Source organism: Camelus bactrianus, chromosome 16, assembly GCF_048773025.1.
Source record: "Camelus bactrianus isolate YW-2024 breed Bactrian camel chromosome 16, ASM4877302v1, whole genome shotgun sequence".
Taxonomy (NCBI): domain Eukaryota; kingdom Metazoa; phylum Chordata; class Mammalia; order Artiodactyla; family Camelidae; genus Camelus; species Camelus bactrianus.
The window spans coordinates 8,536,500-8,549,456 of NC_133554.1; the positions used below are offsets into that span (position 1 = coordinate 8,536,500).

The window sequence follows — 12,957 nt, forward strand, 5'->3', positions numbered from 1 at the left end:
CAGCGGGACTTGGAGGTGGGAGTGGAGGAGGGGAGGAGTTAAGGATGACTGTCAGGGATTTGGTTTGTACCGAGTGAAGGGCTGGATAAGTGAGTGGATGATGGTACCATTCACTAGGCTGGACGACACAAGAGGAGAAATTTTTGGAGAGATGATGAGCTCAGTTTTGGACATATGGTGTGAGTGCCTGTGGGACAGCCAAGAAATCCAAAAACAGTGGGACATCTGTGCTTGGGTCTCAGGAGAGGGGTCTGAGCTGGAGACAAAAATTTGAGAGCCACTGGGGGGTAGGCAGTGGCGGAAGGCAAGGGACCGGATGAGGATAATCTCAGGTATTCGTCGATCCTAAGAAAAGAAGAGGGTTAGAGACGGAGCTCTGGGGGCAGGTTCATTTTTCATGAAGGGCAGAGGAAGAGGAATCCACAAAGGAGACTGAGGAGGGCCAGCCAGAGAGGCAAGAGGGAAACCAAGGAAAAAAATGACTGTCATGAGTCTCAAGGTGGGAGCGGGCATGGCTGTGCAGGCTGTGGAAGTCAGATCATGCGGAAGGGTGGCCAGTGGGAGGAAAGGGTCAGGGGGCACTGGCGACCATGGCAAAGAACTGAGTCCATGGAGTGGGGGTGGGGGAGAAACAGCCTAGAGTGGGGTGAGGAAGCAGAGGGAGGTGAGGGTTAAAAGGAGGCAACTCGAAGAATGTAGCTGTGGAGAGGAAATGAGAGTGGCAGCTGGAGAGGTTCTGAAAAACTGGGAGAGTAATGGGAGGAGTCCCAAACTCCCTGGGGTAGAAGGAAAGTGGGAGAGAGAGGAGCCAAAAGGAGGGCTTGGGGGAAAGTCGTGGAAGGAGGTGATAAGGACCTGTGTCCGGGAGGGAGACCATTCCCTGGGCCCCAGGAGTCCCTATCAGGCTGGCATTTCCTCCCCATCCCCACCCCCTTCCTGCCCCCGACCAGGCGCTCCCTGGAGCTGGGAGAGAGAAGGACCAGGTCACACTCTGGAAGAAGCTCTGTGTCTTGGGAGGTCTTTCTGGCAGCCTGTAAGCTGGGGCCGGGGCGGCGGGAGGAGGGGGCCAAGGACCTGGAGCTAGCAGTTTAGGGTTTGAGGGGCAAGGTGGCAGAGGGGAGTGGAGAGGGTGGGAGGTGCGGGAGCTGAGGTTCTGGACAGGATCCTGGAGGCTGCAGTGGGGGCTCAGGCCTGGAGGAATACTGTCAGGGGCCAGAGGGGCGCCGGCTCAAGCCCTCCCTTTGCCCACAGGTCCCCATGCCTCTCCTCTTTCTGCTGCTTCTGCTGCCAAGCCCTTCACACCCCAGTAACATCTGTGAGGTCTCCATAGTGGCCAAGCGGATGGAATTGAACTGTGATAACCTAGGCCTGAAGGCGCCGCCTCCGGATCTGCCGGCAGAAACTGCCATCCTGCACTTGGGAGAGAACTCTCTGGGCACTTTCTCCACTGCCTCCCTGGTGTCGCTGACTTCCCTCACTCAGCTGCACCTGAGTAGGAGCCAGGTGACCAGCCTGGAGGTCGACGGGAAGCTGCCACAGCTGGAGACCCTGACCATCTCCCACAATAAGCTGAGAAGCCTGCCCTCGCTGGGACAGGCACTGCCAGCACTTGCTACCCTGGACGTGTCCTTCAACGAGCTGATCTCCTTGTCTCCCGGGGCCCTGGAGGGCCTGACCCACCTCCACGAGCTCTCCCTGCGTGGCAACAATCTGACAACTCTGCCCCCCGAGCTTCTGGCGACCACCAGCCAGCTGCAGAAGCTCAACCTGGCGGACAACAGGCTGAGTGAGCTGCCCCCTGGGTTCCTCCATGGGCTGGACGAGCTCCACACCCTCTACCTCCAGGGGAACTTGCTGCGCACCATCCCCAAGGGCTTCCTTAGGGCCCCCATGCTGTCTTTTACTTTTTTCCACGACAACCCCTGGTTCTGCGACTGCGGGATCCTCCATTTTAGCCACTGGCTGAGGATGAACAGTCAGAGCGTCTACTTATGGAAGGAGGGTGTGGATGCCCAGGCCATGACCCCCAATGTGGAGAGTGTGCAATGTGACCATCCGCACAACATGGCTGTCTCCGCGTACATGGGGAAGGGCTGCACCGCCAGTGGGGACCAGCTGGACTACGACGAGGACTATGAGAACGACAGTGTGACTTCCACAAGAGCTGCGGTCCAGTCCTTTACCACCAGCGAAGCCCAGCCAACCCACTGGGACCCATTTCACTCAGTACTTACCACCTCTCTGAGAGGCCAAGCACCCTCCTGGCTTCCAAGTAAGATAAAGACCACACTCCCAGCTATCACAGGACCCATCTTCTCTACAACCCTGAAACCCACTACTGAGCCCTCCACCACCCCCACCCCCCCAGAGCCCCCCACCACCCCAAAACCCACAACTCAAACCACCTCAGAACCAACCACATTCTCAACCTCTGTGGAATTCATTTCAGTCTCTGCCACCTTAGAACCCACCACAACACTCATCTCTGAGTATGCCAACTCCCTGAAGATCCTCAGGGTGGTTCAAGGGACTCTGGATGGCTCCCAAAATGACCCTTTTCTCATTTCTGACTTTTGCTGCCTCTTCCCCTTGGGCTTTTACATCTTGGGTCTCCTCTGGCTCCTGTTTGCCTCTGGGGTCCTCATCGTGCTGCTGACCTGGGTCTGGTGCGGGGCACCGCAGGCCCTGGCCACAGCCACGCAGACCACGCACCTGGAGCTGCAGAGGGGAAGGCAAGTGATGGTGCCCCACGCCTGGCTGCTTTTCTTCCGAGGCTCACTTCCCACTTTCCGCTCTAGCCTTTTCTTGTGGGTGCGACCTAATGGTCGGGTGGGGCCTCTGCTGGTGGGACGGCGGCCCTCGGCCCTGAGTTTGGGTCGCGGTCAGGACCTGCTGGGTACGGTGGGCGTTAGGTACTCTGGCCACAGCCTCTGAGGGCAGGTGGTTGGAGGACCTGGAGAGGCTCTGACGGGCTTTCCTATTGGGATCCAGCCAGGGTGGGTGGGTACAGAGCACAGCATCGGGGGAGGCCTTAATTATTCTTCCTTTATCAGGAGCCTTATTTTCACACCACAATCTCAGACCCAGCAAATCAGGAGGGGCAGTGAGATGGAGTTGGGTGGGTCAGAGAACAAAGGGAGCTCCCTATGCTGCAAGGCAGGGTTTCCAGACCACTAGGTGACTACCAGCACTTGGGGGACATTTTAGGAAAAAGCCATTAATAAACAGAACAGAGCACGCTTCCCACATGTATCTGTGTGTTGAAGAAAACTTGGAAAGAGCTTTGTCAAGATGTGAGCCCTGATTGTCTCTGGGTGGTATAAACATGGGTGGTTTTTTCTTTTCCTCTGTTTGGCATTTTCCAGTTTTCCACCATCAGATGTTATTTGTATAATAAAAAATAATTTTAAAATAGAATTTTGATTCTTTTGAAGAGGGAAACAGTGGCTAGGGCACTGGTCACTAGTATTCCCGAGGCCTCAGCCGCCCCATCCTAGTTGCACTGTTCACCCTCAAAGCTCTAGTCTTGGCCACCACTTCTCCCACCTGGGGTGCCTCTTCTCTTCCAGGGGTCACCCCTTACCAGGCCACCCCGAACACCAGTTCCAGCTCAAGAACCGTAAGTTTCCCAGGAGCTCAGTGACATTGTTGGGGCTACCTGCCGGCAGGCTGCGAACCCAGGAATGCAGGGGGTGCCTGCAGGCACCGACGGCGTCAGAAATGCAGCCCTCCTGCTTGGCCCGGGGCAGCAGGACAGTGGAGGAGAGGGCCTGGCTGTGTGAGCCATCTTGGTGGGTTTTACGGAATTACTTTCAGGTTTCCTGCTGTCAAGCCAGGGGACAGACAAGTGGAGGCCACTTGTCTCCCCGGCTGCAGATCTTGCACCTGACCGTGGCGGTGGCTGGATCTCTCTCCTGCTTTGTCTCCTGCCTGAACCAAGGTGTAGGGTCTAGAGAATGGGAGTAAGGGCTGAGCCTCCCTGGCTCCACAGAGACTCCCTCCTCCAGACGGTGCAGGAAGAATCTTCCTAACTTGAAAACCTGACCACATCTCTCTCCTGCTTTGTACTCTTCCCCGGACAGAAGACAACTGGAGCTCGGCAATCGACGACTTGTGTGCGCCAACCCACCTGGCAGTCCAGCTTCCCCTCTCTAGGCAGACACTTAGCAGAAATCACCTGTTCCCCAGAGTTTGTCCTCTAAGCCTCTGCCAGGCGCGCTGCCCCTGCTTCCCAGACCAGTCTGTTACCGTGCAGCATTCCTCCTCTCCCCAGTTGGGCCCGGTGCTCCAAGTCACCCCGCAACGGCCAACTGCTGCACTCCCACTTTCCCTCTGTCACAGTCCCCTCTGAACTTGGAACTCCTTAAGGACAAGGTCCAGGCTTCAAGCTCTGAGTGGCCACCATGGCCCAGGCCCGCATGTGAAGGGAGCAGGTAGAAGAGGCAGTGGGAGGGCCCAGCAGCGCCACCAGGCTGCTGAGCTCAACCTCTCCTTCTGATGGGGTTCTGCCAAGGGGACAGCTCCCACCTGCTGCCTGCCTGTTCGCTGGCCTAGCTTGGGAGAAGCCTTCGGGCCTCAAGCCACCAAGCCCTCCTTCCGATTGACCTTCCTATGTCCTTTTATGCTCCAAGAGATTTCTAATGGAGAAGGCGGTCACTTTTCCCAGCCTGGAGCCCAGATCAAGTCTCCGGCCAACATCTTCCCTTTCCTCAAGCCTCTGGGCTTTGGAGCCTGACTCTACGTCCACTCTACCCTCTGCAGGTCAGCTTTCCCCTCTCAGACTCTGTTCCCTCCCTCCTGAGGCTGCAGAAGCAGTCAGCAGACCCCAGAGGCTTTTCCTAGGGATTATAGGAGACGACTGGGTGTCTGTCACATTTTTGGGCTAGTGGCTGGGAAGCCACAGACAGGGCCTGGAGCTTGGGTTTTCCTTACTCATGTCAGCTGCTGCAATACTGATTTATATAATATTTGCATAAAACCCACGGGTACTTTTTCTTTAGTAATGTTTCTTAAAAACTCCAGTTCCTGTTCTCCAGGGGCATCTGCTTCTTTCTCCAGCCTCCTCCCTCTCCTGCCCCCACAACTCTCCAGATTTGGGGGTGGTGTCATCAATCCAATTTATTGATTATGTCCTCAGCGAGGTGAAGGGAGGAAGAGCCATGTCCTCCCACGGCAGACCCCTGACCCCCTGAACAGCTTCTGCTCTCTTCTGTTCCCTCAGCTCTGCCTTGGTTTCTCCACTGAGAACGGGGGTGGGGGGGTCTTCTGCTGTCCTACATGCCCTGAAACTCATATCCAAGAGGAGGCCAGAAATCCACAGGGAGTTTCCCAGCTCCCCCTTCAAGGCACAGCCAGGGACAGAGAGATCACGAGGATGAGGACAAGGAGGGCAAGCTGGAGCAGGGGTAGGACAGACCAAAGTCCTTGACCGCAGAGGAGGGAACCACACTGTGGAGGGAAAATAAATAGAGGGGCCCAGGGCAGCAGAGTCCAGGCCCCCGGGGGGGCGCACTAACTGTAGGAGCAGCAGGCGAGCTGGAGCCCCAGCACGGCGGCTCCAGGCCCCTCACCCGCCTCAGCCACTGAGGAAGAGACGCTTGTAGGCCTTGTTCATCTGCTCCAAGAAGATGAAGGTGAGGACGGTGTGGGGGCCCAGGCGGGCATAGTACGGTGTAAAGCCCTTCCACAGGCTGAAGAAGCCCTCGTAGCGAACAACCTTCACCAGCACGTCCTAGACAGGCAGGCAGGCAGGGCGCTAGGGCTAGGACCCGGCCTCTGAGGCCCTGCCCCTCTTACCCAGCTCCCCACACCGCCCTCCTGGAGCGCCAAATCCTGCAGCCCGAGCCCCCAGCCCAGCTTCCTCACCAGCCCATTCTTGTATTCCGGCTTCCCGTCAATCATTCGCATGTTCTGGATCCTGAAGGAGAGGAGGCAGGGGTGTGAGAGACATAAGGGGTCCTCCTGTCCCTCTCCAGGCCCAGGTCAGTACACTCACCGGGTCTTGGCAATGTCCACGGGCATGGAGGCGGCAGTGGTGACCAGGCCGCTGATCATGCTGGCACAGAAGTGGCACAGGATGTTGTCAGAGAAGTAGCCTGGGGTGGGGAGAGCGGAGCAGGGGGTGGCAGTCAGCTCGGAGCTGGTGCAGGCCAGGCTGGGAACTGAGGGCCCAGCTCTGGGTCTCACCTGAGTCCAGTAAAAACTGCTTAGACTGGGAGTAGGAGGCGAGCTGGGCAGCATTGACGACGACGGCCCGAGCCATGGTAGGGATACAGCCCTGGGGTGGCAGAGTAGGGGAGGAGTCAGAAACACCCCAGCCCTGACTCCTCCCCCTGATATACCCCGTCTCCAGCCCCTTCACTCACCCTCCATAGGGTGGGGACGCCTTCTTCCCGGACAATTCGGATCAGGGCATTAAACACGTTTTTGTAGCCACGGCGCTGGTCAGCTGGAAGCCTGGTGGGAAGGCAGGGAGAGGCCAAGTTCAGGATAGACTGCCCTTCCCCCGCAAGAGCAAAGAAAGGGAGGCTAGAACGCTGTGAAAAGGTGAAAGCTGTGCTCTAGATCTAAGATAAAAAATTAATTCTTTCATTCTAGATTCCAGGGAATGGGGCTGGGGGCAGGCTCAGACCTGGAACTCACCGGCCATCAGCAGTCATGCGGATAAGAGCCACCTCAGCTGGTGTTCCCACAAAGGCGCCAGTTGCACCTGCAGTCATGCCTATCACGGCCTTCAGCAGAAAACCAGGGGGTGTACCATCAGCCCCAGTCAGGCGCTCAAACAGCACGGTATAGATACCAAGGCGAGTAGTGGTGTAGGTGGCCTGGCGCAGCAGGCCAGCTGACAGCCTGGGAAGTGAAGGGATCGGTGCATCAAGCCAAGGTCTGGAGCTGCCAATCCACACCCTACCCCCATCCTCTGGCCCCAGTACCCGGTGTAAATGCCCCTCAGCCCTTCTGCTCTCAGGATACTGGTGAGGGCATGGAAGCTGGTTTTGTACTCTCGTGTCTTGGCTCCTTCCCCGCTCAGCTGCATCCGATTCTTCACCAGGTCCAGGGGCTGCACAAAAACTGTAGCTCCCATCCTGAAGGAAGACAGGGTTGGAATCAAGGGCCAGGTGTCTCAGATATGGAGCCTGGCAACAAGAGGTCGCAAAGGGCAGGGCTAGCCATGCCACTAGGTGTTCAGGAGGCCGGTGGGAATGTGTGAAAAAGTCTCTGCGGGTACCAAGAACAATGGGTCCGAAAAGTTCAGTGGTCCAGTAGACGCCATCCAATGAAAGTGCCCCATGCAGCTCCAAGGGTGTCAAACAGTGACCTGGAACGGCATGCAGTCCAACCCAGGGAGGATAGGTGGGCATTCATGATCTGGGACTCCACATAGTCCAGTAAGAGGCACGCGATGACCTGGAACCCCATACAGCCCCACAGAGCCAAGCAATGGGTTGGGAAACTCAGGTGGCATGCAGCCCAGAAGGGGCCCTGCGATGGGTGGAAAGATCCTGGCAGCCCATCAAGGATCTCGCAATACGATGGGGACCGCGCTGACCCCGTGGCGGCTCGGTTCACTGCAACAAACCCAAAGATGAACAAGGCCCAGTTCCTTGCACCCGTCCCTTACTCCTCCTGTCCCATCCCTGGGGCCTGAGCTTACCCTGCCAGGCCCCCAAACAGGAACTTGACCGACTTAGGGGAGGTACGGGGCTTCCCGTCCATCCCTCCAGCCGCGGGACTCGCCGTCGCCGCCATCGCCGCTCAATGGCCCTCGGCTCCCGGTTCCGTGCGCGCGCGGCCCCGCTCGCGCCCAAGGTGACACCACGCGCGCAACAGGGGCGAGGGCGCGCGCGCACGCCCCTCCGGCTCTCTGGTCCGGCACCAGCTGGAAGTTGGCGCAGGCGCAGGCGCGAGCGCAAAGGCGGCCGGGAGTAAGGCGGAGCTGAAGGAGGATCTTCAAGAATGGGTGCAGGAAGGGGTGGGGCTGATTTAGGAAGCCAGAACATAGGCGCAATTTTTATCGAACTGGAGTCGCGGGAAAAAAGAGAAGAGGGTTTTTGAAGATCTCGCGAGATCGAGTGAGCGAGGCTAGCCAGAGTTAGGCCGTCTCTCGCGATAGATACAGGGAGATTTTAGCAGGTGGGAGGGAAGGGTGGTGAGGACTCTCGCGAGACTTGAAGGTACCGCGGCGGCGGCCAGAGGGAGGAAAAGAGGTTTGTAAATTCCGTAGCTGTGGGATCTCGGGCACTAGAGGGGAAACGACTTAGTAGTCTTCTGGAGCTTCCGTGCTCCTTCCATCTCCACAGGCACTTCCTCCACCTCTAAACCTTCTTTTAACTGGTCTTTTAGGACCGGAAGTCTTTCATCTTGAGCGTCCTATGTTGGAAGCGGCCTGACTTTCTTTGCCGGAAACCCTTTTCCAGGGGATGGGAAGACGGCCCACCTGGCCGGAAGTCCCACCTCCTTGAGCTCCCCCACCCTTCCAGAAGTTTTTCTGTCACCTGTGCTTGCCTCCGTTCTCTTTCTCCGTTTTATTCGTATACCAGAGAAGGATATAGTTAGTGTCTCCCTCCCAGCTCCACTAAACGGGTTGGATATCTCACTCCCCGAGTCGGGGGTCCTTCCCCGCGCCCCCATGTAGCTGGGAGGTGGGACCTGGGGGTATTTAGACCCCTGGGATCCTGGAGGAGGACCAGAGAGGGCACGGAATTCGGCTTCTGCTCCTGCTGCCAGGAAGCGGCCTCCTGCGCCTCTCTGGTCTCGCTGCCATGCACCCTGCGGCCTTCCCGCTTCCTGTGGTTGTGGCCACTGTGCTGTGGGGAGCGGCCCCTAGCCGGGGGCTCATTCGAGCGGTGAGTCTGAGGGGCAGATGGGGGAAGGGCGCTGAAGGCAGAGGTTGCAGGCTGACGAGGAAACATGGACTCTTGTCCGCAGATCTCGGACCACAATGCCAGCATGGATTTTGCAGACCTTCCAGCTCTCTTTGGGGCTGCCTTGAGCCAGGAGGGACTTCAGGTGATTTTCCCCTCCTTTTTCCTATTTCCCTAAATTCTCCCTCCTGGGTAGGGGTTGAGGAGCCTTTCTTGGGTGAAGCAGGAGGTAGGAAGAGTCAAATTAGGTACTAAATGGAGGAGCACATCTAGTGTGGTGGAATCCAGAATCTTGCAGGAGAAGACAAAGTTTACTCATAGAAAGTGGTGTTTATCAGTAGGATCCCTAGAGCCAGTTACTGGTTTTATGATCTTAGACAAATTAATTATTCCTCTGAGCCTTAGTTGGTTTTACTGTAAAATAGAATAACAGTGAAATTTATGTACGGCAGGGTTATTGTGAGGATTAAATTAGATAAGCAGTTTTGCAGTACTTCATCACAAAGACTGCTCATAGCAAGAACTCAGTTGGGCCATAGATGTCAGTATAGTTGTTTGTAAGATGGGTAATGGGATAAACAAGTTTATATGTATAGCACAGGGAATTGTTTGATATCTTGTAGTAGCTTACCGTGAAAAATAGGAAAACGAATATATGTGTATTCATGTATGACTGAAGCATTCTGCTGTGCACCAGAAATTGGCACAACATTGTACTTCAATTAAAAAATACGGGTAATTGGAAAAATTCAACTGAGTGAATCTTAAATATCTTACTGGCTTTTATTCAACAATTCATTAATCGGGCAGCATCCCACCTAGCAGATAGAAAGGATCTCTGAAGAACTATACAAAATGAAAGACTTACAGGCAGAAAGGGGCTGGACAAAGAAGTTGTACCAGCAAAGAGCTGATTGTGGCAAGATCACCTTTCTTTAGGGGACAGCAGGGGTCTACCAGGCAGATTACCTTGCTAGTGTTGACCAGGTAATTCCAGATAGACTGGTTTACGATTCCGTTCCTGGAGGAGGCTGAAATTATAATTAAGTATTAAGTTTGGTGACGTGGGGCTTTTTTTTTTTTTTTAATGGAGGTACTGGGGAGTGAACCCAGGACCTCCTGCATGCTAAGCATGCACTTTACCACTGAGCTATACTGTACCTTCACCCGATTTGGGGCTTTTTTTTTTTTAACAGAGGGTATATGTTCTGTAAGAGTACAGACCAGAGAAGGGAATGTGAGACAACTTAAGAAAGTGTGACAAGGATGAATGGAGAATTGAATTACAATCAGTGGGAAACTGGAAGGCAGGAGAATTTGAAGTAGCTTGGAGTATGGGGTATAGGTTAGCTCATCTGGGAAAGGGAGGATGATGCTCGAAGTCTGGTAAAGGGATGACGTTTGATGTAATTGCAACTTCAAGAGGCTAAGAGAAGAGGTAGACTTCTGACTTGGGTGGCATGCTCAGATTCCAGGAAGGAGAAGGAAGTGTCTTTTGGACATGGAGCATATGGGGGCCAGTGTGCTTAGTGGGCCTGTGGGGAGCAGAACCTAGGGAGATAAAATCCAACTGTTGTTTGCTTCTCTTCCCCAGGGCTTCCTTGTGGAGGCTCACCCAGACAATGCCTGCAGCCCCATTGCCCCACCACCCCCAGCCCCGGTCAACGGGTCAGTCTTTATTGCACTGCTTCGAAGATTCGACTGCAACTTTGACCTCAAGGTTGCTGAATGTGGAGTGGGAGCCGGGAGATTGAGGGTAAAAAAAAAGCACCAGTAATGAAGGGTGGCAAGGCCTATGATGGCTCCTTATCTGCCTTATCTCCCTAGGTCCTAAATGCGCAGAAGGCTGGGTATGGTGCAGCTGTAGTACACAACGTGAACTCCAATGAACTTCTGAACATGGTGTGGAACAGTGGTAAGGTTGGGGGACCTGGACAACTGGGTTCTCAGTAGAGCTTGGACTGAGGTGGTGGGAGGGCTGAAGCATTAGGGAAAAGAAGTTAATCCTTTGGGGGGGGTGGGGCAAGAAAGCCAAATGCCAGGGTTATGGAAGGATTCTCGTGAAAGGTCAGGTCCGCAGTGTAATGCCCTGATCCCTGCAGAGGAAATACAGCAGCAGATCTGGATCCCGTCTGTGTTTATTGGGGAGAGGAGCTCCGAGTACCTGCGTGCCCTCTTTGTCTACGAGAAAGGGTAGGATGTGTCCCTCATCGCCACTCCTCCTTTGGCATTTCCATGCCAACCTGGAGCCCAAGCCACAGTGCCCCAGCCGTTTGACCTCAGGCCCTTCATACTCTGCTTCTTGATTTTCTTCCCACCCCCTTCCCGTCCATGGGCCCTGTCCAGAGCCAGTTACTTTGTCCCTCTTCCTTTGTCCCTTTTGCCATTCCCGCCCCTCTGAAACTGGTCTTCCTTTTCCCAGGGCTCGGGTGCTCCTGGTCCCAGACAATAGCTTCCCCTTGGGCTATTACCTCATCCCTTTCACAGGGATTGTGGGACTGCTGGTTTTGGCCATGGGCGTAGTGATGGTGAGTAGCTCAGGGACCAAGATGGGAAGAGCTGCGGCCTGTGAAGCCAGACTGAATCTGGGGTTGCAAGATTGGGATGGTTGGTACTGGATCGTCCAGCTTTGTTCTCTCAGACTGACCCAGCCACTCCCCCTTTCACCAGATAGTTCGTTGTGTCCAGCACCGGAAACGGCTCCAGCGGAATCGACTGACCAAAGAGCAACTGAAACAGATTCCTACACATGACTATCAGAAGGGTGAGGGGGATGGGGTAGAGAGGGCCCTTCCCACAGCTTACCTGGTTCTGAAGGAGTTGGAGCCCAGAAGATATGGGCCAATGATGGCGGGGAGGTGTCAGCCCAGATGCCACCTTTCTCCTCTTTTTACACACACAAAAAGACAGGATTAGAGTGGGAGATGGAAAGCAAAGATGATTAAATGGAGTAGTGGGGGAAAAGATGGAGGACCTTACTTATAAGAGAGAAGGTGGAGAAAGCAGAAAGACGAAAGGAGTGGGGACGATTCTGGCTGAGGAGGAAGACACAGGTGAGGAGGGGCTGGGCCTTTAGGCTCTGGAGCCTCCAGTGCCCATATAAGGCTGTCGCAGAAGCCCTGCCTCCCACTTCCGCTCCTCCCACTCCCTCTCTCCACCCTCACACCTTCCCCCAAAAACCCACTTCCCTTCTTACCTCTGCTTCTCTTTGCTTATGCCTTCAAACCCCAGATTCCTCATGTTCTACCCTGGCCTTACCCTGCTCCCGTCTGAGCTCTTCCCCTGGCTCTGTAGAACCAGAGAAAGTAACTTCGGCAGGGCATAGCTCCACCACAGGCCTCCCAGAGTGAGCTCTTGTGGGCCCTGTCCAGGGCAGCTCTGTAAAAGGACTCCTTTCTTCCTCCACCAGGAGACCAGTATGATGTCTGTGCCATCTGCCTGGATGAATATGAGGATGGGGACAAGCTGAGGGTCCTCCCCTGTGCTCATGGTGAGGTCTCACTTCCTGTGCCCATGCCCCCACCCCACCAGCAGGCACCAGGTGCTTCACCTCATCCCTCTTGGCAGCTTATCACAGCCGCTGTGTGGACCCCTGGCTCACTCAGACCCGGAAGACCTGCCCCATCTGTAAGCAGCCTGTTCACCGGGGTCCTGGGGATGAGGAGCAGGAGGAAGAAACCCAGGGTCAAGAGGGTGATGAGGAAGGGGAGCCAAGGGATCACCCTGCCTCAGAACGGACCCCACTGCTGGCCTCCAGCCCGACATTTCCCACCTCCTTTGGCTCCCTAGCCCCAGCCCCCCTGGCTTTTCCTGGGCCTTCAGCAGACCCCTCACCCTCTGCCTCCTCTTCAGCTGTCATCCTGGTCTAACACTCTTTTTCCCACCTCCCCCTCCTCTGGTGACCTATTTGCACAGCCCCACTTCCTCTCTCCAGGCTTCTGTGTGGAGATAGGAGACATTTCCACCCCAGCTCTCGCCCTTACCCAACTCCATCCTTTTGAGGGGGTTGGTGCAGAGGGATGGGGGTCTTCACTTACTGGGTTAATAAAATTGTTTTTGTGGACTAAGGGTGAGATCATTCTCACACAGATGA

At 55.4% G+C, this 12,957-nt stretch overlaps 3 protein-coding genes across 5 annotated transcripts; 2 read left to right on the forward strand and 1 right to left on the reverse strand.

Moving 5' to 3' along the window:
* Nucleotides 1-884: 884 nt before the first annotated feature.
* On the forward strand, nt 885-3,242 carry GP1BA (glycoprotein Ib platelet subunit alpha). The gene is made up of 2 exons (XM_010958905.3): nt 885-1,033; nt 1,252-3,242. Exon 2 carries the CDS (start codon nt 1,258-1,260, stop codon nt 2,932-2,934), a length of 1,677 nt encoding a protein of 558 aa, XP_010957207.1. The 5' UTR covers nt 885-1,033; nt 1,252-1,257; the 3' UTR covers nt 2,935-3,242.
* Nucleotides 3,243-5,100: 1,858 nt separating this feature from the next.
* SLC25A11 (solute carrier family 25 member 11) lies at nt 5,101-7,888 on the reverse strand. The gene is made up of 8 exons (XM_010958897.3): nt 7,655-7,888; nt 6,933-7,085; nt 6,643-6,849; nt 6,366-6,456; nt 6,187-6,277; nt 5,996-6,095; nt 5,866-5,917; nt 5,101-5,731 (listed from the first exon to the last, which is right to left on the reverse strand). The coding sequence occupies exons 1-8, from the start codon at nt 7,747-7,749 to the stop codon at nt 5,576-5,578; spliced, it is 945 nt and encodes a 314-aa protein (XP_010957199.1). The 5' UTR covers nt 7,750-7,888; the 3' UTR covers nt 5,101-5,575.
* Nucleotides 7,889-7,985: 97 nt separating this feature from the next.
* Nucleotides 7,986-12,927, forward strand: RNF167 (ring finger protein 167). Of its 3 annotated transcripts, XM_010958894.3 has the most exons (10): nt 7,988-8,207; nt 8,344-8,846; nt 8,929-9,009; nt 10,459-10,620; nt 10,692-10,779; nt 10,967-11,057; nt 11,287-11,392; nt 11,535-11,628; nt 12,274-12,354; nt 12,432-12,927. In XM_010958894.3, exons 2-10 carry the CDS (start codon nt 8,763-8,765, stop codon nt 12,731-12,733), a joined length of 1,089 nt encoding a protein of 362 aa, XP_010957196.2. In that variant the 5' UTR covers nt 7,988-8,207; nt 8,344-8,762; the 3' UTR covers nt 12,734-12,927. The 3 variants fall into 3 exon arrangements, with proteins under 3 accessions (XP_045375434.2, XP_010957196.2, XP_045375432.2); XM_045519478.2 differs by lacking the exon at nt 8,344-8,846 and having other exon boundaries at nt 7,986-8,207; XM_045519476.2 differs by lacking the exon at nt 7,988-8,207 and having other exon boundaries at nt 8,214-8,846; nt 10,459-10,584.
* The last annotated feature ends 30 nt before the right edge of the window (nt 12,928-12,957 follow it).

What these genes read in the sequence shown, in the direction of transcription:
- SLC25A11 (XM_010958897.3), bottom strand. Translation starts at nt 7,749, where the DNA reads ATGGCGGCGACGGCGAGTCCCGCGGCTGGAGGGATGGACGGGAAGCCC. An exon ending in CGCATGACTGCTGATGGCCG is followed by an intron (nt 6,457 to 6,642) that starts GTGAGTTCCAGG and finishes CCTTCCCACCAG; the next exon opens with GCTTCCAGCTGACCAGCGCC. An exon ending in GTGGACATTGCCAAGACCCG is followed by an intron (nt 5,918 to 5,995) that starts GTGAGTGTACTG and finishes CCTCTCCTTCAG; the next exon opens with GATCCAGAACATGCGAATGA.
- RNF167 (XM_010958894.3), top strand. Translation starts at nt 8,763, where the DNA reads ATGCACCCTGCGGCCTTCCCGCTTCCTGTGGTTGTGGCCACTGTGCTG. An exon ending in TGGGAGCCGGGAGATTGAGG is followed by an intron (nt 10,621 to 10,691) that starts GTAAAAAAAAAG and finishes TTATCTCCCTAG; the next exon opens with GTCCTAAATGCGCAGAAGGC. An exon ending in GGTCCTCCCCTGTGCTCATG is followed by an intron (nt 12,355 to 12,431) that starts GTGAGGTCTCAC and finishes CCCTCTTGGCAG; the next exon opens with CTTATCACAGCCGCTGTGTG.
- GP1BA (XM_010958905.3), top strand. Translation starts at nt 1,258, where the DNA reads ATGCCTCTCCTCTTTCTGCTGCTTCTGCTGCCAAGCCCTTCACACCCC.